General features: G+C 48.8%; 1 protein-coding gene across 1 annotated transcript; it reads right to left on the bottom strand.

The window, feature by feature from the left end:
- Window positions 1–2564: 2564 nt before the first annotated feature.
- DRC7 (dynein regulatory complex subunit 7) lies at window positions 2565–26316 on the bottom strand. Its single transcript, XM_049787407.1, has 17 exons — window positions 26085–26316; window positions 25405–25579; window positions 24013–24138; window positions 23180–23374; window positions 20298–20456; window positions 17874–18092; window positions 16650–16781; window positions 11888–11960; window positions 11037–11165; window positions 10767–10895; window positions 8768–8988; window positions 7568–7783; window positions 6641–6751; window positions 6457–6567; window positions 4261–4455; window positions 2746–2885; window positions 2565–2646 (listed from the first exon to the last, which is right to left on the bottom strand). The coding sequence occupies exons 1-17, from the start codon at window positions 26288–26290 to the stop codon at window positions 2565–2567; spliced, it is 2619 nt and encodes an 872-aa protein (XP_049643364.1). The 5' UTR covers window positions 26291–26316.
- Between the last annotated feature and the right edge of the window lie 124 nt (window positions 26317–26440).

Genomic DNA, 26440 nt, shown 5'->3' with positions numbered 1-26440 from the left:
GAATAATCGCGAATACTGCGATATTTGAAGGCCAGCCGCAGGCCACAAAATGTTGTACGGAGGGCCGCAAACGTCCCGTGGGCCACGAGTTTGAGACCCCTGTCCTAACCTCTGTCTAGATTTTCCAGGAACATCCCTGGCAGAAGATGTCAGAAAGGTGAGGCTAGAGCAATATTAGAGCAAATAGGGCGCTTGCCTTGCATGAAGCCAACCTGACTTGGAGCCCTGGTACCCCTGAGCACCACTGGGTGTGACCCGAAAACAAAATAAATTATTTTCCTGGGAAGGAGATAAGTAATAAAGATAAGTTTATCTGGGAAATGAATGGAGATCCAACTGGAGTTTTGTGCTCAAGACAAAGCCAAGCACACATTCCAACTAGTGCTACAGCCAATCCCCTGATGGAGAATCCATGCCACAGGGTTAGTGAGTCCACAGCTTGGGCAGAGATACAATCAAGTCCTGCCAAGTCAATTTATATACTCTTTTCCCAAAGTGTCTCTCTCACAAGGTTTTGCTAGGATGCTTGCCAAGCGGAATAACTTGGAACTGTCCATGTTCTTTTTTTAAATATTCTTTTATTTTGTTTTGCTTTTGGTCACACCCAGCAGTGCTCTATGGTACTCCTGGCAGGCTCCAGGAACCATAAGGATACTGGGTATCAAACCCAGATGTGCTTTGTGCAAGGCAAACACCATATCTGCTGTGCTATAGCTCTAGGCCCTTTGATGTTATTAGCATGATCTTTGCACAGCAGTAGATGACCCAGCCTCTGAGCATGGCTATTCTCTGGTCCTGGAATTCTGCAACTCAAAGGTTTTCTAGGCTCCTCAGATAGGATCTGAACTTCAAAGGCCTTCTTTCTTTGGAGCTATTTTTCCCAATATATATGACCAGCTCCTCTCCTCCCTGCCTCTTTTTCTCTCTCCCCTGTCTCTCTTCTCTGTTTCTGTCTCTGTCTCTCTGTTTGTCTCTCTGTCTCTGTCTCCCTCCCTTCCTGTCATTTCCAAGTCACTATTTTCACGTGTAGTTCATTTTCACTGGGGAATTAAGGCTACACACACTTTCTCAGTCTTGGTATCTGACATTTTAGGCTAGATTAATGTTTATTATACTACAACATTTTTTATTATCCCCCAGGGCCATTCCCCAGGCACTGTATGACAGCATAGCCCCCTTGGTACCCATATAGTCTCAAGATGACAAAAGCAACTTACTCTGTATGGCCATATGCAATTCCCTCCTGAGGGACGGTTGGGCTATTTCCAGTTTGGTGCTCTGTTAACGGTGCTGCCATGAGCACTCAAGCACACACGTTTGCTGGAACCTAGGCATAGAATTGGCTACAATAAACCTAGAGCATTAGTTGGAGCAGATGGTGTGAACCAGCTTTCTGGTTTTTTTGGGTTTTGGGTTTTGGGTCACACCCGGTAGTGCTTAGAGGTTTCTCCTGACTTTGGCTCAGAAATCGCTCCTGGCAGGCTCAGGGGATCATATGAGATGACGGGAATTGAACCGGGGTCCATTTTGGGTTGGCCACATGTGAGGCAAATGCCTTACCACTGTGCTATCTCTCCGGCCCTGGACCGGCTTCATGCTTCCACCAGAAAACTCTGCGTGAGAGTTCAGCTCACTTCTCTCACCAGCACTCTTTCATTTCAGCCATACTGCTGAATGGTTTGTGACTTTACCTCACCTCACCCCCATGTTCCCATGTGGTCCACCTTCTCCTTTGCTTCCAGCCTTTTCTTGGGAGAGGCTGGGCCTGCATTGCCTCCTGTAGCCAATTCTAAACCCATTACATAAGTTTATGGCTACAGCATTCCAGCTCATACAGAGAGAATGGCAAGTCCCAAGAATCTGCCCTGGAGAACTTCTTATGCCACATTCCAGTTCCTCTTTCTCTGCCTCTATTTGAACATCTGTAATGGGACAGTTGACTTATTCATATCTATAGAGCAGTGGTTCAATGAGCTGAACCACGTTTTGCAGGTTGGAGGTGCTAGCACTGCATGGTCCCTTGAGCACCATAGGTGAGCAGGTGAGTGACCTTTGAGCACATCAAAGGTGGCCCTTGAGTACCACTAGGTATTACTCCCTCTAAACCAAAACCAAAATAAAATTTATCTGTAAGGCAGAGAGGAATGAGTCACTGAATGTTAGCTTAAAACACTAACAATAGGAGCCAAAGTGGTGGCACAAGTGGTGTCCCATATGGTCCCTAAAGCCAGGAGTGATTCCTGAGCACATAGCCAGGAGTAACTACTGAGTGTCACTGGGTGTAGCCCCAAAAAACAAACAAACACCAAAAAATAAAAGAAGAAGGAGAAGGAGAAATATAAGCTGATGCTGGAGCTTGTGAAACCCAGGATAGAAATGACAAGCTAGAAAGTGTTTATTTGTTGGGAAATCAGGAGCAGCAGGAACAGATGGGGCTAGTGGCATGGCAGTGAGGTGGGCGTCTGAGTGGACAATTGCCATTAGAAACAGAGGGGCCCTTGGAGCTGCAAGGCTACTCATCCTGCCACTCTCGGCTGGGAATGGCCCATTGTGTGCCAAAGGCTTCACAGTAACTCCATCAGGCGGGGGTCCTTGTACAGCTTCTCCTCCAGAGCCAGGTATTTCAATGGTGCCAGCTCTTTGTGTCTGGAATCAGGGAAGGATGAGAGGAAGGAAGGGGTTGCAAAGCAAGGGGGGGTTCCAGCTTCCCAGGGGGATTCCCTCAGCCACCCCAGAGTTCCTCACCGGTTGAGCCGCTGCTCCAGGATTCGGATGCGGAACATGGCCTGAGAACAGTAACTGAGGTACAAGTCTTCATCCTCCGTGGTCAGTGTCATCTGGTTCTCCTGGTACCACTGCTGCTTCTTCTGCAGCTCCTGGGTCTCCTGTAGGCACAGGATAGAGAAAGGGGGCGTTGAGGAGGACTCATTCACACCCAGCTGCAAGCTGCAACCCCACCCTGGCTCACACTCACTAGATCCAAGCACAGAAGCAACCAGAGGAGCAGAGACAGAGTCCCCAGTGTCTTGAAGGACAGTCACTGATTTGGTCAGGACATGAATCAAGGACCCAGACAGACACTGATATTTTCAATGTCTCCCATTTCTTGTCAACATAAGGTATATAACCTTCACCCTTTGTGTAGATCGAGTGAGATGAAGCTCAGGAAATAAGTGCAATATGTATGTCTGACCAGCAAAAATGCTTCAAGCATTTTTAATTTATTTTTTTTTTGTTTTTGGATCATACCCAGCAGTGCTCAGGGGGTTACTCCTGGCTCTATGCTCAGAAATTGCTCCTGGCAGGTTCCGGGGACCATATGGGATGCCAGGATTTGAACCACCAACCTTCTGCATGAAAGGCAAACGCCTTACCTCCATGCTATCTCTCTGGCCCCAGCTTCAAGCATTTTTGAAGTATTTTAAAGCATTAGCTATCTACTCTCCCATCTCTTCACCCACCCACCCTCCTATCCCTGCTAATCCCTCCTTCCATTTTGACCCATCCACCCACCTTCCTATCCCTCCCGGTATCCATCTTTCAGCCATTCATTGCTACATCTGTCCTTCCACCCATCATCTTCTCTTTCCATTCCTTCTTCTATCACTTATCCCCCATCCTTCCATCTTTCCATCTTTCTATCCTTCCATTCTCCTATTTGTCCATCCTCCTGACCCTCCATTTTACAATCATTCATCTTTTTCCTATTCCTGTAAGTTCTCTTCTATATCTCCATCCACCAATTTATCCCACCATCCATCCATCCATCCATCTATCCATCTGTACATCCATTCCATCATCTCATCTCCCTGTTATTCAACTATCCATCATCTCTCCATTCTCATTCATCTGTTAACTCTCTGATCCTCCAGGTATCTATCCATCTATTTATCTCTCCATTCATCCATTCTGCTGCTACTCTACCTACCATCTATCCAGTCTTCTATCCCTCAACCTCTTCATTATGTTCCCATCCCCCTGTCCCTCAAAATATCCATTCCTCCTCTCATCCATCCATCCATCACCTCAGCCCTCCCTCAGTTATTCTATCCTTTTCTCCCTCATCCCTCCACCCATACATCTCTCCATCTACCTTTTCATGAATGAAAGGAATAAGAGGAATAACATTGTCATTTGGTAACTCCAAGCACAGACCTACTTATGCCCTCTTTGATACCCACAGGTCTGAGATAGTGAGAAGTGAATGTGGGCCCATGGTATGAACAAGAATGCTGATGTTTGCCTAGTCTGTGGCCACACCTTCTCGAAACGGGCTTGGATGAGGTTGGCCTTGTCAATGAGGCGTTCTTTGAAGTCACTGAGGCACTCATCCTTGATGTTCATGGCCTGCCAGCGTGTCAGCTTCTCTCCAGGGGTCAGCTGGGCCAGGAAGGGGGCCAGATAGTCCAGCTGGGTCTCAACTTGCCTCAGGTGCTCCTCGTGCATTACCCGCTCCTGAGACAGAAGAAGCAGCAAGATGGATGTGGAGCTGGTTTGGCTCTCAACTAACTCTGTGTCTCCATCCCCCCAAAGCAGAACTTTACAGAATCTTCCCCACCTGTGCAAGGTCCTGGCTTCAATGTACAGCATCTCATACATATGCTTACACATAAACACATACACACACACAATCTGCTAGCACCTCCTCTTTTGTTTAATTTTAATTTTTATTGAGACCATTGTGAATTACAAGTCCTTTATAATTGTATTTCCGGCATAGAGTGACAGTGAGTTAGGCTCATCCCCACTACCAGTGATAACCTCCCTCCAATAGAGTTCCCAGCATATATCCCTTACCTCCCTTACCTTAGCCAACTAGCGTACCAGTGTTACAGGTCCATTTTAAGTTTAGATTGTTATACTTTGGGTCTCTTGATTCTATTGTCATTGACTTTGGCTTGGCTTGTGTATGTAGTTCTGACCTATTTTTTTAACTAGTGTATCTGAGAACTGTTGGCCCCTGAGCCATATCCATTTTTCCCCTTTCTCAACTTGTAAAAAGACACAAAAATATGAGGTAAAACAAAGTGATTCATGTCTCAAGGTTCTATGAAAAAGCTGGGAGCCCCTATCTAGGAGATACAAGTAAAATGAAAAAAATAGGAAAGTGGTGGCCTTTTTTTTTTTTTTTTTTTTTTTTTGCATAGGTGCAGCAAATGTTGGGGGCAGTTAGAAAGGAAATACCCTTGGCCTTAAAAAAAAAAAGGTGTTTTTTTAAAAGGGTGCTTTATGATTCTCTACCCATGAATCATACTGTCATAAGACCAATACAGACTCCGGGAATACTAATTATCCAACCCCAAGGTCTCTCTTCATAGTCCCAGAAAAAGGTCTACTCAATCACAGTTGTCCCAGTCAGGCTTCTGTTATCCTTCCTTTTTTGTCTACCCCAGGATCTTATGTCTTTTGGGTACACACAGGCCTATGAAGCTGTGACAATGTAGGGGCTCATACTAGTGCCCAAACCCCATCGTCTAATTCCCTGATCCAGGCTGCAGTGATCAGACAGCAGGTAGGGCACTTGCCTTGCATATGGCCGAGCTGGGTTTTGATATTCTAGGCATCCAATATGGTCCCCTGAGCACCACCAGGAGTGATTCCTGAGCATCACTGAACTTGCACCTTCCCCCACCCCACTAAAAAATAATTCCTGTTTCACCTCATCCTCCTCCAGCTCTTCTCAATAATCTCCACTTGCCAGGGGAGGGGGATCAGAAGGGACAAAATGGAAGGCCAGAGTGATAGTACTGCAGGTAGGGCGTTTGCCTTCTATGTGGCCAACCAGATTCAATTCTTGGAGTCCTATATGGTCCCCTGAGCCCACCAAGAATGATTCTTGAGTGCAGAGCTAGTAATAACCCATAAGCACCACCAGGTGTGATCCAAAAATAAGAAAAAAACAGCTAAGTGGGGGCCCACATGGGAGTACCTAAGGGGATATCCTGAGTGCTCTGTGCTGCTCAACCACAGAACTGAGGTTTGGGAGCAGAGTTAGTTTACAGGGATGAAAGCCCCAGAAGAGCCTGGTGATGGTGACAATTTTAATTCTCTCTCTCTTTCTCTCTCTCTTTCTTTCTCTCTCTCTCCTCTCTCTCCTCTCTCTCTCCTCTCTCTCCTCTCTCTCTTCTTTCTCTCTCTCTCCTCTCTCTCCTCTCTCTTCTCTCTCTCTCTCCACACACACACACACACACACACACACACACACACACAGATGATACCATGCTCTGGAGGGTAGGGGGAAATGAGGAAAAATTGGCTGGTTTCCTGAGTGCCCTTTGGGGGGAACCATGATGATGAAGAATGATGAGCATGAGTAGAATGGAAGAACAACTTGGTCCATTTCCCTTGACCTCCATCCTGCTTCTGGGTGGAAATCCAAGCCTGCCTATCTCCTACTCCCAGGGCAGAGTGTATGTGTTTGGGGGTATCCAGGAAGAGCCCAGGGAGGTTACTCACCATGGCCTCCCGGTACTCCCTGCTCTTGTCATTGCGCTTGGTGTCATAAATGGAGATGGTCAGTTTATGTTCTTCCTCCTCTTCCTCACGGAGCTTCAGGATTTCCAGCACCTGCATCAGGCAGTCAGAGAAGGCACAGGGAAGGGATTTTTCTGGGGACCCGAGGACCTGCCCCGACACACACCTCTAGCTCGGACTCCCAAGCCTGATGCCTGGACAGCTTCTCCTCCTTCTTGAGCTGCATCATGGTCTCATACTGGTACAGAAGCTTCTTGGTGTGTTCCATGGGCTCCACCTGGGACGACAGACCACATTGTTCAGAGGCAGCTGGACCTGAGTGTGGGCAAACTCCAGAGCCAGACCTCTGGGATCAAATCTCAGTCCAGCTTTGATTTTTGTTGTTTTGGGGCCACGTCTATCGGTGTTCAAGACTCACTCCTCGCTCTGTACTCATGGATTATTCCTGGGGGTCCTCAGGGGACCATATGGAGTGCCGGGATACAACTTGCAGGTGCTATTTTTGAGCCGTGGGAGTTTGGAGAAATCATTTCACCTCTCTGGGCCTTTGTTTCCTCATCCATAAAAAACACTGCTAAGGTGTTGGAGAGAGTTTGCTTTTACATGCAGGACTCCTGGGTCAGCCCCAGTACTTTGTGAACTCTGGACCACTACCAGGCAAAACCATGAGTACGGAGCCAGGAGTTGCCCCTGGTATGGCCACAAAGAAAGCACTACTCATAAATGTCTGAAGAGGATCTGGAGAGTCAGAGGGACCGAGGAAGTACCAGGAGAGTGAGTGGGAGTCTAAACTGGGACAATGGGTGGCTGTACTGAAACTATCTGACCATCTCCTCCACTCATCAGGCCCGCAATGGGCAAGAGGGCTGTTGAGCCTTCTGCAGGCTGGCTTGGGACAAAGAGACATCTCAGTTCACTGGATTGACTTTCTGTGGGGGATTGCAAAGAGATGGCAATCCAAACTGGAGCTCTTGATTTCCCCCAGGGACAGAGATGAATTTTCTGGGCGCAAGCAGTTTCCATTCAGTTCTTCCAAATTGCTGGGATGAGCGAGGTGGGGATTCCTTTGCCCAGTGGGAACGGGGACACTCACCTCGTAGCACACACACATTTCGGGTGTCATAATGATCTTGTTGCCTTTACTGTCCACCTCCAGGCGCCGCAGGTACTCGCGCTTGGATGCGGTGATTCGGTCCTCGAGGCAGTGGAAGCGCAGCTGGACGCGCTCCTCCGGGATTAGGAAGCTGCGCTCCTGCACATCGTCGTCTGCCGACTTCTCGGGGTTGCGGGAGAAGCGCTCTGTGATTTTCTGGGGGAGACCAGGACACACAGAGGATGGGAGGTGGGGAAAGGAAGATTCCTGGGCGTGTGTGCCGTTCTCCTCCACTTCCCCCAGGCCCAGCTTCTGGGGTGATGGCAGGCTGCAGACAAAAGGACCCTACTAACCTTCCTAATCCATAGGGGGTCCTAGAGCCTAGGAATTCTCAGAGGCAGCTGCTCCTGCACCGGGGGGGCCTCTTCTCTCTATCCTTCCTAGTTCTCTGCTTGCTCACTTCCAGACACGGGGAGCTCCCTGCCTCTCCAGCACTCTGATCTTACCTGCAGCCCTGCTGCTGCAAAGGATGGCCTTCAAGAACAGTTTTAAATAGCTGCCAGATTATTTGTAAGGATGTGGGGGTGGGAGAACACAATTTGGAAAAGGGATCTCTCTCTCTCTCTCTCTCTCTCTCTCTCTCTCTCTCTCTCTCTCTCTCTCTCTCTCACACACACACACACACACACACACACACACACACGCACGCACGCACGCGCGCGCGCACCAACTCCCCGTTTTAAGTTTGGAAAGGTTCTTAAACACCAAACTTGAGAAATTCAAATGTGAACTAGCCAAGAAACCATTCTGAGATACTACATTAGCTTTGTTTTGTTTTTGGTTCACACGGCAATGCTCAGGAGGTTACTCGTGACTCTGCATACAAGAATTACTCCTGGCAGTGCTTGGAGATTCATATGGGATTCTGGGGATCGAACCCACTCTGTGCTACCACTCTAACTCTGACACTGCTTTTGCCCTATGATATTTTACCATGTTTTCTAAATGTTTAGTCAAAGTGGGTGTTTTATAACATAGTAAGGAAATGAGGCCTCTTCACAGCTCAGAAATAGTCTGATATCAGACAGCCTGCAGACTGGGTGCTGGGTAAAACACAGGCTCATAGTTATTGAAGAGGAGTTGGAGAATCTTGAGCACTGATGTGGGGGCACCCTGAGCCCCAGTCCTGTGAGTACATACTATGATGGTTCGGGGGTTCACTTCAGCACTGTTCATTGTTAGCTTCTTGGCCCTGGGTCCGAAGACAACATGGCGGTAGGTGAGGAAGTCGGGCCTGCCTTGGTAGTACTCAGTCATGGTCTGAGGCGTTTCCTCCCGCTTTATTAGGCCATCCACACGGGCTGATTCATAGAACTCCATGACACGGTCATTCTCTGGTTCCATTGAAGTGTACGAGTGCACTACAGGAGGGCAGGAGGGTTAAGGGTTGGGAGAGGAGCCAGTGAGTATTCCAAACCCCTGCTCTAGCCTTGCATCCCTTGCCCCAGGCCCACACAGGAGCATTGATTATGCTTATAATACATACATACACTATATAATACATATAATACATAAATATCCTCACTGCTGGGTATATAGGCATGTTCTGACTTCTTTGGATTTAGATGGCTATTTCTCAACCTTTTTTAGATTATGACCTCTTTTAACTTGTTTCCTCCCTATGCCCTATTATGCAGGTCATACCTGTGATTTCATGCCTCGTGTTCACAATTTTCACCTATACTCCCCTTGGAATATCTGTGGGGATCCCACAAGGCGCCTTCAGCTCCTGGTTGGGAACCACTAAGAAAGATTGTATCTTGATGCATATTTTCCACTCTTGCCTGGTTCTTGCTCAGAACAACTTCCCAGCAATGGAATGCTCAGTCAATAAGCATACATTTTTAAAAACTCATATTGATGTACTTTTCTCAACTGCCTTCCAGAAAAGGCTCTGCAGGCCTGCTATGGGAGAGAAGAAATTCAAGGCCTCTGCCATGTAACAGACTTGTGGTTACCAGCTTCATGATAAAGACAGAAGTTGGGCAAATCAGGGGCTGGGAAGGTGGCGCTAGAGGTAAGGTGTCTGCCTTGCAAGTGCTAGTGTAGAATGGACCACAGTTCGATCCTCCGGCGTCCCATATGGTCCCCCAAGCCAGGAGCGATTTCTGAGTGCATAGCCAGTAGTAACCCCTGAGTGTCAAACGGGTGTGGCCCCCCCCAAAAAAAAAAAGTTGGGCAAATCAAGTTCCAGTTCATTACTGAGGCATGCTTAGGACACAGAACTCTGATCCTATTTTCTTCTCACTGAGACCAAATATATCCCCATACACCTCCTAGCTGCATAATTGATGCTATTGATAAAAAGATAAAAGATGCTATTGATACCTATAATGTATGAACAAGCATGTAGTCTTTACAAATATGCACTTCCTTGGCACCATCCAATCATGTTACTCATTCTCTGTGGGTCTTATTTGGGGGGGGGACACTTAGTAGTGATCAGAGCTTACTTGTGATTCTGCATTTAGGGATCATTCTTGGTGGACTCAGGATCAAATCCAGGTCAGTTATGTACAAGCCAAATGTTCTCCTTACTGTACTATGTCTCCAGCTCTTCTTGCTCCATGCTCCATGCATGTTTAGCATAGGGCACTATGTTAAGTGGCTCCCTTAAACAAGTGGTCTCATCTTGACTGAACATTTCATCCATTAAGTGAGTTTGTTCATCTCCTACCGACTATCTTGATCTTAGATTTTTGGTGACTTCTTGGTTGGAGCTGTTGATTCTCTGGTGAGACACTTGCTGCTGCCTTCCCTCCCCAGCCTCCTGCCTCACCCTCTTCACACTGTGTCTGGGGATGAGGTTGGTAGTATTAGTTGGCTTTATTGTTCTGCACCCAAACTTATGGAAATTGTTTCTCTCTGTGTGCTTGGTCCCAGCCAAACCCAGACAGGTGGCCTGACCCTGACTCTAAAAAACTTAAGTCCCAGCTCTCTGGATTTCCAGCTCCCAGACCTCCTATACATCGGGTTTGCAGGGCAGCTGGTGGTTTCTGCTGCTGTGACCCGAGAACTGAGTAGATACTTGGAGATTGGGTCGAACCCAACCAGCAGCCTCTGCTCTGGGAGGCCCAGGGGTGCCAGGTACCCTTACCCCAGGTGGGCTCCAGGACTGCCTGGTACCACATGTACGCACCTCGCAGACCCTGAAGGTGACCAGGTTTGAAGTGTTCGGTGATGAGACCAGTGGTGCTGACTGTGTGCTTCAGCTCCAGCTTGTCCTCTCGATTCTCGAACCACTCCTTTATCTCCAAAACTTTTGTGCCTGTGAGCCCAAGGGTTACTCACTGCAGCCTGGTGGGCAGCCCCTCCTCCACCCCCCAATTGCTGGCCACACACTCTAGGAGAGTAGCAAGGTGTGCCTAGAGTCCCAAAGTCAGATCCCCATTGTTGGGTTCCCCCTTACACTCCAAGTCCTGGTAGGCAGTGAGGCGAGACACTAGGCCATTACTGTTGAGATACGGGCACCACTTTTCCAGCTTTGCTTTCCTGTAATGGATCACCTTTATCCCTTGGGGGCAGCGGGTCTCGAAGGCTGTGGACACAGGAAGGTGCTGGGACCCCTTCCTAGGGCCTCCTGGGACTGATACTGGCATGTGAGCACACACGCCCGCACTCATACATGCACACATTCATGCATGCATACACCCATGTACCCATGCACACATGTATGTGACCATATGCTCCATGGATACACATGTACCTACATACTCATGTATATCTGTATTTACATACGCACACACACAAATGCACCCACACCCCGACACACATATGCAAACTCCCAGCTCCCACATATTGTGGCTAAACCCCTCCAGATTCCACCCTACCCAGTCCCCAGTGTCCACATCTCACACTCCAGAGGAGCTGGACATACAGCTCCGAGGTTCTCACGTCCCCATTTCTTCTGCCTTCACACTCATTAGGTGGCCTTTGCCCTTCCTATCTGCAGTTGTGGGAAAGGGCACGAGCATCTCTGCTTGCCCTACAGTGCTCCTCATCTCCTCTTTGGCCAGGTGACAGGTCGGCATGGAATGGCATGGGCCAAGGCCCCCCATTTCTTTCTATGCTCCCATATCCAGTGCATGGCTGTGGAGTGCCTATGTGTCCTCCACGTGGGTACCAAGCTGTGTATAGAGTGGCAGGCCAAGGACATGAAAGAACCAGCCTTCCTATCACCTCCTGTTCCCTCCTGCCTACTCCTGTCCCCTCTGTTCCCTCTTATTCCCTCCTGTCTGTAAGAACTGAGATAGCACCTACCTTCCTGTGAGATCTGGATTGGTTCTACCCATGAAGGCGGCATGTCAAAACCCAAGTTCTCATCCTCTTTGCCCTGCAGGACAGGTGGGATGAAGCTTGAAGGCCAGCTGATTCTTAAACTCCCCCAGAGTCCTTTTGACTGGTACAGAGCAGCCCTGTGTGCCCCAACTCCCCCGAGACCAACAAAAGCACCAGGCACACCTTTGGACCCTTGATTAAGAGAGGGCACTGTGAATGCGGGCACTCTCCCCCATATCTTCCTTCTTCCCAAAAGCCTGGAAGTTGTGACCATGCCCACAAATGCAGTCAACATGTTTGAACTGGGGCCAGCTCCATAAACTCATTGTTTTTGTTTGTTTGTTTGCTTGTTTTGGGAAGAGTTGGGGGCCACACCCGGTGATGCTCAGGGGTTATTCTTGGCTATGTGTTCAGAAATCACCCCTGGCTTGGGGAACCATATGGGACTCTAGGGAATTGAACCAAGTCCTAGGTTAGCGCATACAAGGCAAACCACGCCCTACCAACTGCACCATCACTCCGGCCCTCATTCTGTTCTTGAAGAAGATGTAAGCCTAGACATAAATAATTATGGTTACACTGACCCATACAATAGAAAGCTGGCCATCTCAGGAGGAGATGGGTCAAGCTCCTGTCCTGCTGAAGCCTTGCTTGCTGCCTCTATCACTCAGAATCACCATTTCCGTGATGGCCTGCCTCATCACTGCTGGTTTACTGGTCCTACCCTAATCAATATTCATACTCCACCCTAGGATGTTATCCGGTGATGGAATTATTAGATTATTCCCTACTTGGTATCCCTCTGTCACCCTAGATTGTGACTTGGTTCTTGTCAATAAAAGCAGGGGTCTGAGGAAGGCAGGAGTTCATTCTTGGGTCTTCCTCTACTAAGCTGCATTTCTTCTTAGGAGCATAAAGCTTGTGTGGTTTGATTCCTTGCTTGAGTGTTAGATTTCCTGAACCTATTATTGTACCTTTTCACTGTGTGGATTATTTTCTGCATCAGTGTTTGCTACCAGACCTGTGTCTCACCAGACCCTCGGTTTGGAGCTCTGGGCTCCACTAGCAATTACAGACCCTCTATTATTCCCTTTGGGGACACCAATCTGACCACACTTCAGGTACGCTGGTTTGAGGGCTTATATCACTAGGGCATTTTGGAGCGAATGCAGGCACCCTCCCCCCTGTATCTTCCTTCTTCCAAGTGGTCTGGCAACTGAGTACATTCCCCTAAAAAGTCATAGTATTAGCAATAGTGCTTTGAATTTCTGGACAACTTCATTTGTTTGATGCTGTCATCCCTAAAAGAACCTTCTAACTAAACAGAATGGGCAGCTAACACCAAGAGCTTACTAACCCTTCTGCCATTGTATTAATGACTTCATTGGAGATACAATGATTTTCCACATGTGCTTGCTACTGTACTTTTTCTTTCTTTTTAACTTTTTTTAATCTCCAATTTTATTTATTTTTAATAACTTTGCTTTTCACTTATCTGAAAACAAATGTATTATGATCAACTATATCAACTATGTGATGCATTTTCTTAAATAAATAAATACATAAATAAAAATAAATAAGAGAGGGGCCCGAAGAGATAGCACAGCGGTGTTTGCCTTGCAAGCAGCCGATCCAGGACCAAAGGTGGTTGGTTCGAATCCCGGTGTCCCATATGGTTCCCCGTGCCTGCCAGGAGCTATTTCTGAGCAGACAGCCAGGAGTAACCCCTGAGCACCGCCGGGTGTGATCCAAAAAAAACCCAAAAAAATAAAAATAAATAAATAAATAGATAAGAGAAAGTTTCTAGCCCTGAGAACTGTGCTTATGCTCTGTAGGTGGCAGGCCCAGGCCCAGTTTCGGTGTTGGCACCACATGGTCCCCAGAGCATCGCCAGTAGTGACTCCTGAGCCCTACCGGATGTGGCCCCTAAAGCAAATATGTAATGTGCGCGCACGCGCGCGTGTGTGTGTGTGTGTGTGTGTGTGTGTGTGTGTGTGTGTGTGTGTGTATGTGTGTGTGTGTAGAGGGTCCTCCAGAGTCTAGTGGTCCCTACCTATATGCAATCTAGCAAAGGTTCTAAGGTCCCTGAATCTCTCCAAATCTGTTTCTTGAGAGTGAAAGGGCTCTTAGGGCAGGGGCACAGCTTGCAGTCCTTCTCACTTCTCTCCCATACTCATGCCTGACCCTGAAAGGAGGCCTGTTGGGACCAGAGTGGTGGTGCAAGCAGTAAGGTATCTGCCTTGCCCGTGTTAGCCTAGGACAGACAGCAGTTCTATCTCCCAGCATCCCATATGGTCTCCCAAACCAGGAGTGATTTCTGAGCGCATAGCCAGGAGTAACTCCTTAGCCTCACCAGATGTGGAGGCAGTGGTCCTTCAGTCTGCCATCACACCACTTTAGGTGACATTTTCTCAGTTTAGGCCTGTTGCTTGCTCTAGAGTTTTCTTATTTCTCCACCCTCAGCTTTCTCCCTTCTAAAAAAGGCTGCAGCCTCTTCTGAGAGGGGGATTCTCTTTCTCTTCACAATTTTCTCTCCACATTTTTCTCTTTTTCTCACATTTTCATAAACAAAATAAGAAAGAGAAAGATAAAGAGGAACAAAGGAAAGAAAAAAGAAAGAAAAGGAAAAAAGAGAAAGAGAAAGAAAGAAGAAAGAAAAGAAAAGAAAGAAAGAAAGAAAGAAAGAAAGAAAGAAAGAAAGAAGAAAGAAAGAAAGAAAGAAAGAAGAAGAAAGAAAGAAAGAAAGAAGAGAAAGAAAGAAAGAAAGAAGATAAAGAAAGAGAAAGAAAGAAAATGAAAAAAAAAGAAAGAAAGTAAGAAAGAAAGAAAGAAAGAAAGAAAGAAAGAAAGAAAGAAAGAAAGAAAAAAAAAGAAAGAAAGAAAGAAAGAAAGAAAGAAAGAAAGAAAGAAAGAAAGAAAGAAAGAAAGAAAGAAAGAAAGAAAAGAAAGAAAGAAAGAAAGAAAGAAAGAAGAAAGAAAGAAAGAAAAGAAAGAAAAGAAAAAGAAAGAAAGAAAGAGAAGAAGAAGAAGAAAGAAAGAAAGAAAGAAAAGAAAGAAAGAAAGAGGGGCCGGGCGGTTGGTGGCGCTAAAGGTAAGGTGCCTGCCTTGCCTGTGCTAGCTTTGGACAGACCGCGGTTCGATCCCCCGGTGTCCATATGGTCCCCCAAGGCAAGGAGCAACTTCTGAGCACATAGCCAGGAGTAAACCCCTGAGCGTTACCGGGTGTGGCCCAAAAACCAAAAAAAAAAAAAAAAAAAAAAAAAAAAGAAAGAAAGAAAGAAGGGGGGAAGGAGGGAGGGAGGGAGGAAGAAACTTACTTTTATTTAAAATATTCTCTCACTGTGCTGGTCCAGCTTTAGCCTTGAAAACAGCCAACCCAGGTTCAATACCTAACATATCTATACGGTTCCCCAAGCCTCACCAGGAGTAATTCTTGGGTGCAGAGCCAGTAGTAACCCAAGCATTGCTGGGTTGTACCCGCCAAGAACAAAACACAAAACACAAAAGAAATCCCCAAAACTTCCCTGTTCTCCAAACATTGCTCCTCCAGGACTCATCAAGCCTTGTCTTGTGCCAGCAGGGGGCACCATAGCCCTGGAGTCAGTATCATTTCCAGGTACCTGCACTGGGCTGGGCTGAGTGTTATTTTGTCCTTTAGCTGTCCCAGGAGAGAGAAGAGTCAAGGTGGAGAACCTAGGTTCAGGAGCTAGATTGTCAGATCCCAGGTTCAAGTCACAGCTTTGTCACGACCTAACTATAACTTTGGGAAAGCTTCTTACTCACTATCTATAAAATGGAACCCATGACTAACGTGGAGGGTCAGATTCAGACCAACAAGTCCCTCCCTTGGTGACTGTGAGATTGTGATGCTTTAGGCTACGTTAAGCACCTAAGGGAGCTGAGTTAAGATCACTGCGAATATGTAGAGGATGTAGGTTGGGCCAGTGATAGTGTAGGGGGTAATGGCGCTTGCCTCGCACACAGCCAATCCTAGTTCAATTCTTAGCATTCCATATGGTCCCATGAGCTCCTGCCAAGAGTGATCCTTTGGTGCAGAGCCAGGAGAAACCCCTGAGCATTGCTGGGTGTGACCCAAAAACCAAAATCAAAAATAACCAAAACAAAGAGGATGTGGGCAGAGAGGAAAAGGGGTATTGGTGGCATGGGAAGAAGCCACCAACAAGCCAAAGAGAAACCTCAAAAGAAACCCTAAGGGCCCCATGATCTGCAGAGCTCAGGTGTACCTAATTCTTCAGTTGCTATTGAATCAAACACACTTTGACACCAGTATGCAGGAGCAAAGGCACACATCCATCCCCAAAAAATGAGCCTGGAACATTTGCCCCAAGTGTCACCACCTGCCTTTTTGGTTTGGATGGGAGGGATCTGAGAGAAACAACTGAGGAAAGCTGATGATGGAAGACAGACTGAACAAATGGAAGGGCCTGGAAATATGTGTGGGACCGTGACAGGCACCAGAGGGGACTGGAAGTAAGACCTCTCCAGTCTCAGGGCTCCCAAGGACTGTGTGCACCAAACTAAGCTGAGTGGAAATGGTAAGAAGGACTATGTCGGGTGACAGGATACCATTCTACAACCTCCAACCCTTGCTTATGCCACTGGGTCCTATCTGGGTCTCAGCCCAAGCCCTTCTGCTCCAAGGGGTCTAGAATAACTGCCCCCAATACTGCATATGTGTTTGAGGGGTACCTTGCCTAGGTGTCCATCCACTTCCTGGACTCACCAGGTTATCCATGTCATCATCATCATCATTCATCACTTCCTCCTCCTCCTCTCTCTGGACCAGGAAGGGCTTGTCCGTCCCCATCAGCATGTACTCCCAGCGCACGCTGTCCCCCAGGTCAAACACCAGGTCCTAGGAACACATGGGACCTGCTGAGTGCCCCTTGCAGCCTTCATGGCCTTCCACTGCAATGGGACACTCCTGGCAAAGCCCAGAACCCACTACACTGTCCTCATGGCACTCTGCACCTTTTTCTTGTGGGCCATCCTCCCTCTGTCCCCTTAAAGAAAACCTTCCTTGCTCATTGTGTCCAGAGAGGCTGGACCATGCCATGGGCACCAGCCCTCAATACAGAGGTCCTCCTCTGCCTTCTCACCATCTCAGTCCCCCCAACCTCCTGGGACTGACCTAATTTGCCAGGTCTCAGCTGGGGAAGCCCCCTACATTTCATCCACAGAACTGGCAGAGTGGATACCTCTCCCATTCTGAAGGAGATCAAAGCCCACAAGACAGTTCATGGAACTGTCAGAAGCTGCCCTAGTCCTCACTGTGGTCAGACTCTGAAGGAATCCCCTCAGGTCTGCTCCCTTTGAGAGGTGAGGACACAGGGTAAGGCTTTCTCAGAGTGTACCCACTTCTGGCACCTCTTTAGCTGTATCATGGAACAAGCTTGCTAGATGCTCTGCTTTGTTAATTTTTATTTTTACTCCACACTCAGTGATGCTTAGTGGTTACTCCTGGCTCTGCATTCAGGGATCACTCCTGGCTGGTTCAGGGGATCATATAGGATACCAGGGATCAAACTCCAGCCAACCACATGCAGGGCAAATGCCCTACCTGCTGTATTGTGGCTCTGGCCCTAATGCTTTGATTTATTCTCTGGATGAAAATGAAGCAACAAAGCACTGACCACCCTTTTCTCATAGCCTCCTGCCCCCAGAGACTTCCTAAGCCTCTGTGGGGGTAGGGTGGGGCCTTACTCTGAATCACTTGCAAAGAGGTACCTTACCCCTTGGTCTATCTTTTGGGCCCCCAAAGTGTTTCAATCATTGATTTCCTCGGGGTATTTGTTATAGGACCCCTTCCTGGCTGAGTTCCACCAGTGGCAGTCCCAGAGTGGGGTGTAGGGCCCCTGGACAGATGCCCAATAAGTGCTCAAGAGGCCATGGGCTGGGAGCTGGCTCTCCTACCAGGCCACCTGATCCCCAGACAGGGCCTCTGCACCTTGCAGCAGTTCCAACAGTCTTGCATGTTGATCCAGTAGTTCTTGTGGTTCCAGATGCTCTCAATGCCCAGGAAGTGTCCATCCTGGGGGCTGTAGCTGTGTGCTGTGAATGGGTCAATAAAAAAGGTCTCTGGCACTTCTCGTTTCCCTGACAGCACCAGGACCCAGGAGTGTACCCGCAGGCCATGCAGGGGATCAGTGCCCTCCTTCTCCAGTTCCTGCAAAGGAAAGAAAATCGTCACAGACTAATGGGTGGAGAGGGGATGAGGGGGCAGGGGATGGGGACTGGCAGCAAGCTGGGTTCTGACCCAGACTGTACCTCTGCTAATTGCAAGGAGCCTAATATCAGTCTCCCCAACTTCCAGTAGTGCAGTGTTGTGTATGTAAATATTTTGGGGGATTACTATGTTGCTCACCCTAATCTGTGCCCTACCCTAGGGTGTGACCTGGCATTCTGCCCCCACCCTAGGGTAGGAACAGTGCAGCAGGAAGACCAGGTTAGAGTTAAGATTTACAAACTAGAGTTTTGGGAGCTCCCAAAGTCTGAGACCTGCTGATTTTCTTTTTTTTTTTTTTGTTTTGTTTTGTTTTTGGGCCACACCCATTTGACGCTCAGGGGTTACTCCTGGCTATGTGCTCAGAAATTGCCCCTGGCTTGGGGGGACCATATGGGACGCCGGGGGATCGAACCGCGGTCCGTTCCTTGGCTAGCGCTTGTAAGGCAGACACCTTACCTCTAGCGCCACCTTCCCGGCCCCGAGACCTGCTGATTTTCTGAGAGATGATTATGAGGGAGAAGCACCAAAGAGAGGGATTACATAGCTTCCTGGTGCTTCCTAGCTGCCTGTTCATTATTTTATCTCCAGGGTCTGAACTGGAAGAGAAGCTCAGTGAACATAATATGGAAGGGGAAATAAATAAAGAAGGGGGATGGATGTGTAGGGTGCTTGCTTTGCATGCAGCCAACACAGGTTGCATCTTGGTATCCCACTTGATCCTGAGGCCAGAGCCAAAAATTAGCTCTGAGCATCACCAGGTGCAGTTCCAACCTTACTCCACCACCCAAGAAAAAGAGTAGAAGGAAGAAATGAGAGTGGAAGATAAATGGAGGAAAGGAAAACTGGGATGGATGGATGGATGGATGGATGAAAAGAAGAGTGTTTTATGAGGGCTTGAAACAATAGCGCAGTGGGGAGAATGTTTGTCTTGCATGCAGCAGACCTGAGTTCCATTATCCCATATGATCTCCTGAGCCTGCCAGTAGTGATGCCTGAGTGCAGAGCCAGGAGTAACTCCTGAGTGTTGCTGGGTGTGGCCCAAAAACCAACCAACCAACCAATAAACAAACAAAAAGATTGATGACGGAGAGTTTGAAGGATGCATGGAGAATAGAGAGCTTTGTGGGTGGATGGGAAGGTAGGTGGAGAATGGAGAGCTGAGTGGGGGAGACGGTGGATGGATCAGGAGGGAGGGTAGATGGGAGGATTAATGAGGGTATAGTGAACCGGGAAGGGAGATGCAAGGTAAATGGGAGGAAGACAGAAGGAGAATGGGAGGGTGGATTGGAAGGTAGATGGGAGGATGGATTGGAGGAAGGTGATGAGAGTGTGGGTGGGAAAATGAATGGGAGGGTGGATAAAAGGATGAATGAGGGTATAGTGAGTTGGAAGGGTAGATGGGAGGGTGGATTGGAGGATGAATGCAAGGATAGAAAGGAGAACTTGTCCGATGAGGGCCAGTGAAGAGCATGATTCTAGCCATGTCTTCAAGCCCAGGTTTTGGGATGAGATGAATCCCCTATGATGGAGAGAAATTGACGCCAAGGATGAGATTGGCATTAGACATTGTAGGTCTAAAACTCTCTTATAAACAACTTTGTAAACCACAGTGTTATATATGAAAGCATTTTCATAAGATGATTATCTTTGCCTGTTGTCCCACCTTCTACCTTCCAAGTGGGGGCGCTGTTGAGAGCCTAATAGTCTGGGAGCGAGGTGTCTTTTGGTAGAGTTTACTAGCTGGCTCCAGGCGTTCTTTGGAGCTGGTAGTTGGCTGACAAAGGACTCTGCACCCGATCTTCTTACCCCTTTACCCTCTTGTCTGTGTGGATTATTTGCTGCGGGTAAATATTACCAAGATCTCCTCCCCCCCAAGGGGATAGGGGGATGGGAATCAATTTCTCATTCTGGGAGCTCTTTGAGGATTCAATGATAACCAATCAAGGTGTAAACGGGACCCAACACACAGTGTCCCATAAAAACAAGAAAGAAACCTCCTACCAGAAGCTGACTGAGTACAGGCAGGACTTCCCATATGGCCCAGAAAATTTCGGGTGTGGTGAAGAGGAGGGATTTGTGCTGGGGTCCCTTTACTGTGACCCATGCCCACCCTCCACAGCTGAACTCAGAGCTGCAGCGACCCACCAAGAGCTCTTCTTCCTCCTTCTTGCGCTGCTTCTCTTCCTCATCGTGGATTGCCTTCTTCCTCTTCTCCTCTTGGTTTTGCTCAAACTTGCTGTTCAGATCCTTGGGGGGCTTGATGGCATATTTCTTGGAGGGTACCTTTTCCTTCTCCAGGACTACCTGCACCCAAAGAAAGAGAAGATCAAGAGCCCCAGGTCACCGGGCTGCTTACCACATGATATCAGCTGCTCCTAAGCTTGCATACATCCCAGTGCAAGGGAGAGCCCAGCTGTTGCCTGGAGGCCTGGGCAGGCCTTGTCACAACAGTTCTAGCACAAGACAACACATATACCCCAGGCTCATTCCCAGAGTGAAGCCAGGAGTAGGGCTGTGGGGTAGTGCATGGGGAACAGCACAGAGATCTGGGGTTTCTCTCTCTCCTCTTCCTGACCCCACCCATGACTCAAAACATTACACTATTTCTTATCTCGATCCAACTTAGTAAGGGGAAAAGCCATGGTGGTTTTCAGTCTGGCCATTGCAAGTTTCATGTGTTGATTTTTTTTTGTGTGTGTGTGTGTGTTGATTTTTTTTAAACATTTATTTATTTTGGTTTTGGGGCCATACCCAGTGGTGCTCAGGGGTTACTCCTGGCTGCACTCAGAAATCGCACCTGGCAAGCTCGGGGGACCATGTGGGATGCTGGGGAATCTAACCTGGGTCTATCCTGAATAGTCCACGTGCAAGGCAAATGCCCTACCCACTGTGCTATTGCTCCACCCCTCTGTGTTGATTTTAAAAGATTAACTAGAAGCAAGGAAGGAGGAAGGATGAAGAGAGGGAGAGAGGAAGAGAGAGAGGAAGATAAAGGAAGGGGGAAGGTCATGCATGTGCGCACATGCAGAGGTGTGTGTGTGTGTGTGTGTGTGTGTGTGTACAAATATGTGGTAGGTGGCAAAGCAAATGAATGGGGATGAATACTCAGTGCCGCAGCCTTGGGCCTGGGACTGTTTTGGGGAAAAGCAGAGCTCCTGTATTTAAAGTTCCCAGGCCCTGGGTCCCCAGCTCTGGGCTATCTGGCCTTGTCACGTTTTCTAATCTCCTGGTGCAGACCTCAGGCTCATTGATGACTTGGAGGGCTGAGGGGCAATCAGCGCTCTGTGAAGGGCAACCAATCTAAAGGGGTGAAAGCACCAGCCCCCACTACATACTGACAGCATCTTTGTGGTGAATGTTTGGAGGAGCTAAGAGGTTTACATGGGGGCGATTTGGGTTTCCAAAGCAGTGATGATGCTTGTTTTTACCTCTTCTTAGAGACCCAATGCAAGACATGCACCTTCTCACCTCCGTCCAGCAGGGGACGCTCCCAGGGCGATCAGCCCAAGGTGGAAATGTCAGAGATGAACCGAGACCAAAGACAGACATTTATGAACTCAACTGTGTGCACCTCCAGTTGGCTCTTACCCTGAGTCCTGGGAGGAATTCAGCTTGGGAAAGGGGTATTTTCTGTGGAATAATTCTTCAACAAAGACAAAATGGTGCTTGTGACAGTTAATGTAGATTCCTTCCATTCGTATAAACTGCTTAACAACAGCTAGAAAAATACATCAGCCGGACAGTTGGGACCATTTTTTTTTTTTTGGTGTTTGAAGAGTACCTGGCAGACAGTCTAAATACCAGATGTTCACTTATCTGTTTTTCCCATTTATATTACCCATGGTGCCTTTTAATATAATTAACTACTTTGTTTATTTGTTTTTGTGACCCATCTGGCCATGCTCAGGGCTTACTCCTGACTCCACTCAGTAATCACTTCTAGTGGTACTCAGGGAACCTTATGGGATGCAGGGATTGAAACCCAGTTGGTTTGGTTCAAAGCAAACTCCCTACCCTCTGTACTATTTCTGTGGCTTCTGGCTTTTATTTGTTTATCTCCAGAGTTTAAATGTTAACTTAAAACTGAATTGCCAAACCACTCCACCATCAAACTTTTTTTTGTTTTGTTTTGTTTGGGTCACACCTGGCAGTGCTCAGAGGTTACTCCTGGCTCTATGCTCAGAAATTACTTTTGGCAGGCTCGGGGGACCATGTGGGATGCTGGAACTCGAATCACCGACCTTCGGCATGCAAAGCAAATGACCTATCTCCATGCTATCTCTCAGGTCCCCCACCATCAAACATTTTTTTTCTTTTCTTTTTTTTCCATTCCCCTCACCAACAAACTTTTAAGCCTTTGAATAACAATAAGTTTTTTTTCTAGAGCAACAAATCTGGACATGCTGTTAAGACAGCATATCAGATTCTGCCTAAGTGTAGGGAAAAATCTGGAAAAGTCCAGTTGCAGACATAAGTGTGTGATCTTTAAGGGGTTGGAGTGATAGCACAGCGGGTATGATGTTTGCCTTGCACTCTGTCGACAGGGTTTAATTCTCAGCATCCTATATTGTCTTCTGAGCCTGTGAGGAATAATTTCTGAGCATATAGCCAGGAATAATTCCTGAGCACTGCTGGATATGGCCCCAAAACTAAAACAAAATAACACAAAAGTTTAAAAAATAGTGTATGACCTTCACAAAATGGATCTCTGGAGGTCCAGAAGCTGCAGACTGAGAGAGGGCCACCGGTGAGGACTAGCTGGTACAAGGCCTGAGGTCAGACAGCACCAGTAGCTTGAGATGAGAGATCCAAGAAGCACTGGTGCCCGAGATTGTTCCCTGCACTCATGGCTCCCTAAACACGCCTAGCTGTGACCCTGCAGTACAGCCCCACTAGCCTGAACTTGGAACCATCTTGCCTGGCTGGTAGAGTACTGCAGGAAGTGGCCCCAGGGTCCCAGGTGCTGCATTAGAGTCTGCCTCCCCCCAAAGGAGAGCAGCCCAGGGCAGTGGGTTCCATGCTTGTACCTTCCTGGGCTTCACAGTGAGCGGGCACACCTCACGGGTGAGGTCCATGGAGCACATATTCTTGGAGCCATAGCCATTGACACAGTAGGCATCGTAGCCAGCGCCAATGAGCATGGAGCAGAGCAGCATGCTGAAGTCGAAGCAGTTCCCCTTCTGCTCCTTGAGCACCGTGGTTGAGGAGTACAGGAACCAGGGCTGGCAAAGGCAAGCCAGTTAGCACAAGTGGGCCCTCCTGCCCCCAGCCCCAAGGTCCCCACCAGCCAGAGATTGGGGGGTTAGTACCTTATGCCAGCCAGAGAGCCTGGTGGGGACAGTGTGACTGGAGATGGTGGGCCAAGCTGGCCTTTAACATTCAGGATTTTGTGGACTTCCTTACTGGAAAACTCATCTGGGTGGTAGAAGTGTCTAGAACTGTGCCCTCTGCCTGATCGTACTCTGGTTTTAGTCCCCACAGCCCTCACCTTCTGCCCCATCTTTTGCTTTCTTGTCTCAGCTCTACTGTGTTCCCTTCCCTCCATCCTTCCTTTATTGAGGTCAAAAGCCCAAAGGGACCCTGTAGCAGACCCACCACCTCCCTCTCCTTTCTCTCTTCTCTTGAAACCATGAGAGAAAGACTCTAGAGCCAGAAAGAGCTGGAAGCCCTGGGCCAGGCCTGCCAGATGACCTCAGACAAGTGGCAGTCTCTCTCTGGCCTGTGCCCCAGACCTTGGTCACTAGGCAGATCTCTGAGGGACATGAACAGACTCATCATTGTGATCGAGATCCAGCAACCCCCCATTCTCCTATCGCTGGACTTCCCCTCTCAGGTCCTAAGAGAGAGAGCAGGGACTCACTGGCTTGAGGGGATCGGGCAGGGGCTCCATGAAGAGAAAGTCGGAGACAAACTGTGCACAGGTGTCCCAGTTGTAAAGCTCAGGGTAGGGCATCAGGGTGGGCCGGAGGGTGGTACTCACGAACTTCTGCAAGGGAGACACCACAGCCCCCCATGAGAATAGTCCACCTGCCAGGAGCCCCCAGAGCCCCCATGAGGCTGGAAAGCCAGAGGTCACCCAGTGCCTTAATCCTGGAGGCTGGACCTCTCAGGGCTTCTAGAATAAACTTGTGCTGCCTCCATGTCCCCCTACTACATTATCACTGCTTTTTCCCTGGGGAGAGTTGGTCCAGGTATCCTATCCCCAAATCTTCAAACCCATAACAGATGTGTAGGCTTGGGAGGGAGCAGGAACCTGTTGGTGCAGAGCAGGGGGCCTCTCTCCACCGCTGGTCAGACACCAGGTAGCGCAGAGGTGGGATAGGGGCAGAAAACACCCCCCAACCCCCCACCCTGTGTAGACTAGGAACTGGCTATGTACTGAGTACTACTAAAGCGTCTGGGGCTCTGACATCCCTAGTGTCAGGCTTCAGGGCCACTCTGGAGATTCCAAGATAGTTCCAAGGCATCAACCACCACTTCAGGTTTTCACTGTGCAGGCCCCTCCCGGCAGCCCCAATAGCCATTGCAGGGGACATACTGGTTCCCAGCACAGAAGTGGCCACTGGAAACCAATCTGGGAGTCCTTGTCCTTATGATGTTTCTGTTTGAAACCACACCTGGCAGTACTCATGGCTTACCCTTGACTCTACACTCAGGGACCACTCTTGGTGGGCTCAGGGAATTCTATAGGGTACTGAATATTGAACCCAAATCAGTTACACACCAGACAAGTCAAGTGCTCTGCCCCATCTCAAATGCCAGCACTGAATCCAAATGTTAGAAGCCGGGGAGGTGGCTCAGAGGGCTGGAGCATGTGTCTGGTATGCCCGAGGTCTCGGGTTTGATTCCTGGCTCTTTAATATCCCCAGAATCTTGAGCATCCTGAGGGACAAGAAGCTGATGCTGAGACTGGTGGGGCCAGGGAGGTAGGGAGGATCTGCCGAAACTCACCATATGGGCTCAAAAGTTAAGCCCCAGCCAGAGCATCTGAAGTAAGAGACCCTGAGAGAGGCAGCCACACACTCCGGGCAACAGAAGGGGCTGGCAGGCAAGGCCCAGAGCTGTTTCCTGTGATTTCTCTGCCTTTCCTGTGATCTGAGGACTATACTGTGCCCAGATACTCTTGGGATGGGTGGATAGGGGGTTCTCAGTCCCTGAAGCCTCCCTGGAGTGTCTCAAACAGGAAAATGCATCCCTGGGCTGTCAACTCTGCCCCCCCCATTGCCCTCTGCCCCCCAAGAGCTGGCCTTACTGGTACTTGGCACTCATTGAGCGGATGCAGGAAGAGCGGCACGCGGTCAGGGCACAGGTGGCTATACTGGCGAGAATAGTTGTCAGCCACCTGCAGCAGAAGCTCTTCACTGGGCGAGTTGGTCTGGTATGAAGGGGGCAGTTTGGAGACGTCTATCGAGAGCTTGGGAAGGGTCCTGTGGGTGCAGAGGGAGTGGCATCAGGACTGTCCCTCAGGGAGCCCCTGAGCCCCTGAGCAGCAGCCATTGGTCCTGTTTGATTCCTTGCTTCCCCCCTCAGAGCAGACAGAGAGAAGAGCATCCTGGTGCCCCAGTGCTGCCACCCAGACCAAGGGATAAGAAACAGAGAGGTCGGGCCCGGAGAGATAGCACAGCGGTGTTTGCCTTGCAAGCAGCCGATCTAGGACCTAAGGTGGTTGGTTCGAATCCCGGTGTCCCATATGGTCCCCCGTGCCTGCCAGGAGCTATTTCTGAGCAGCCAGCCAGGAGTAACCCTTGAGCACCGCCGGGTGTGGCCCAAAAACCAAAAAAAAAAAAAAAAAAAAAAAAAAAAAAAGAAACAGAGAGGTCAGATGACTGGCCCAGGGTCACACACTAGAGGGGGTGGAGTGAGGAGCAGTGCCAGTCTTGGTTGCTCTCCATCCTGCAGTCCTTCTTTCCCCAGCTCTGGACGGAGACTCACTTGTCTGGAATGGGCACCTCAATGTCCTCCTTCTCCGGGTCTTGGACTATCTCCTGAGTTATGATGGTCTCCTTGCTCTGTGGCTCTGCTGGTCTCACCATCAGCTTCTCGCTCCGCTCCACCTGCTCAGCTGCTCTCTCACGCTCAGCCTCATCCTCACGCTCAGCCTCCTCCTCCTCTTCCACTCTCTCCTTTAGCACCTCCATCCTCGTGCTCAGGCGGCCAGAGCTGGAGTCTCTGCAGGAGGGACAGATATGTCCACAGTGGCCCAATGCAGGCCAGGAGGGGCCAGCAGAGCCCAGGCACCGCAAGAAGGTGTGTGGGATGGTTCAGATCAGAGGAGGAACAGCATCCCC

This window comes from Suncus etruscus, chromosome 14 (genome assembly GCF_024139225.1).
Source record: "Suncus etruscus isolate mSunEtr1 chromosome 14, mSunEtr1.pri.cur, whole genome shotgun sequence".
Taxonomy (NCBI): domain Eukaryota; kingdom Metazoa; phylum Chordata; class Mammalia; order Eulipotyphla; family Soricidae; genus Suncus; species Suncus etruscus.
This window is presented reverse-complemented; position numbering and strand designations above follow the sequence as displayed.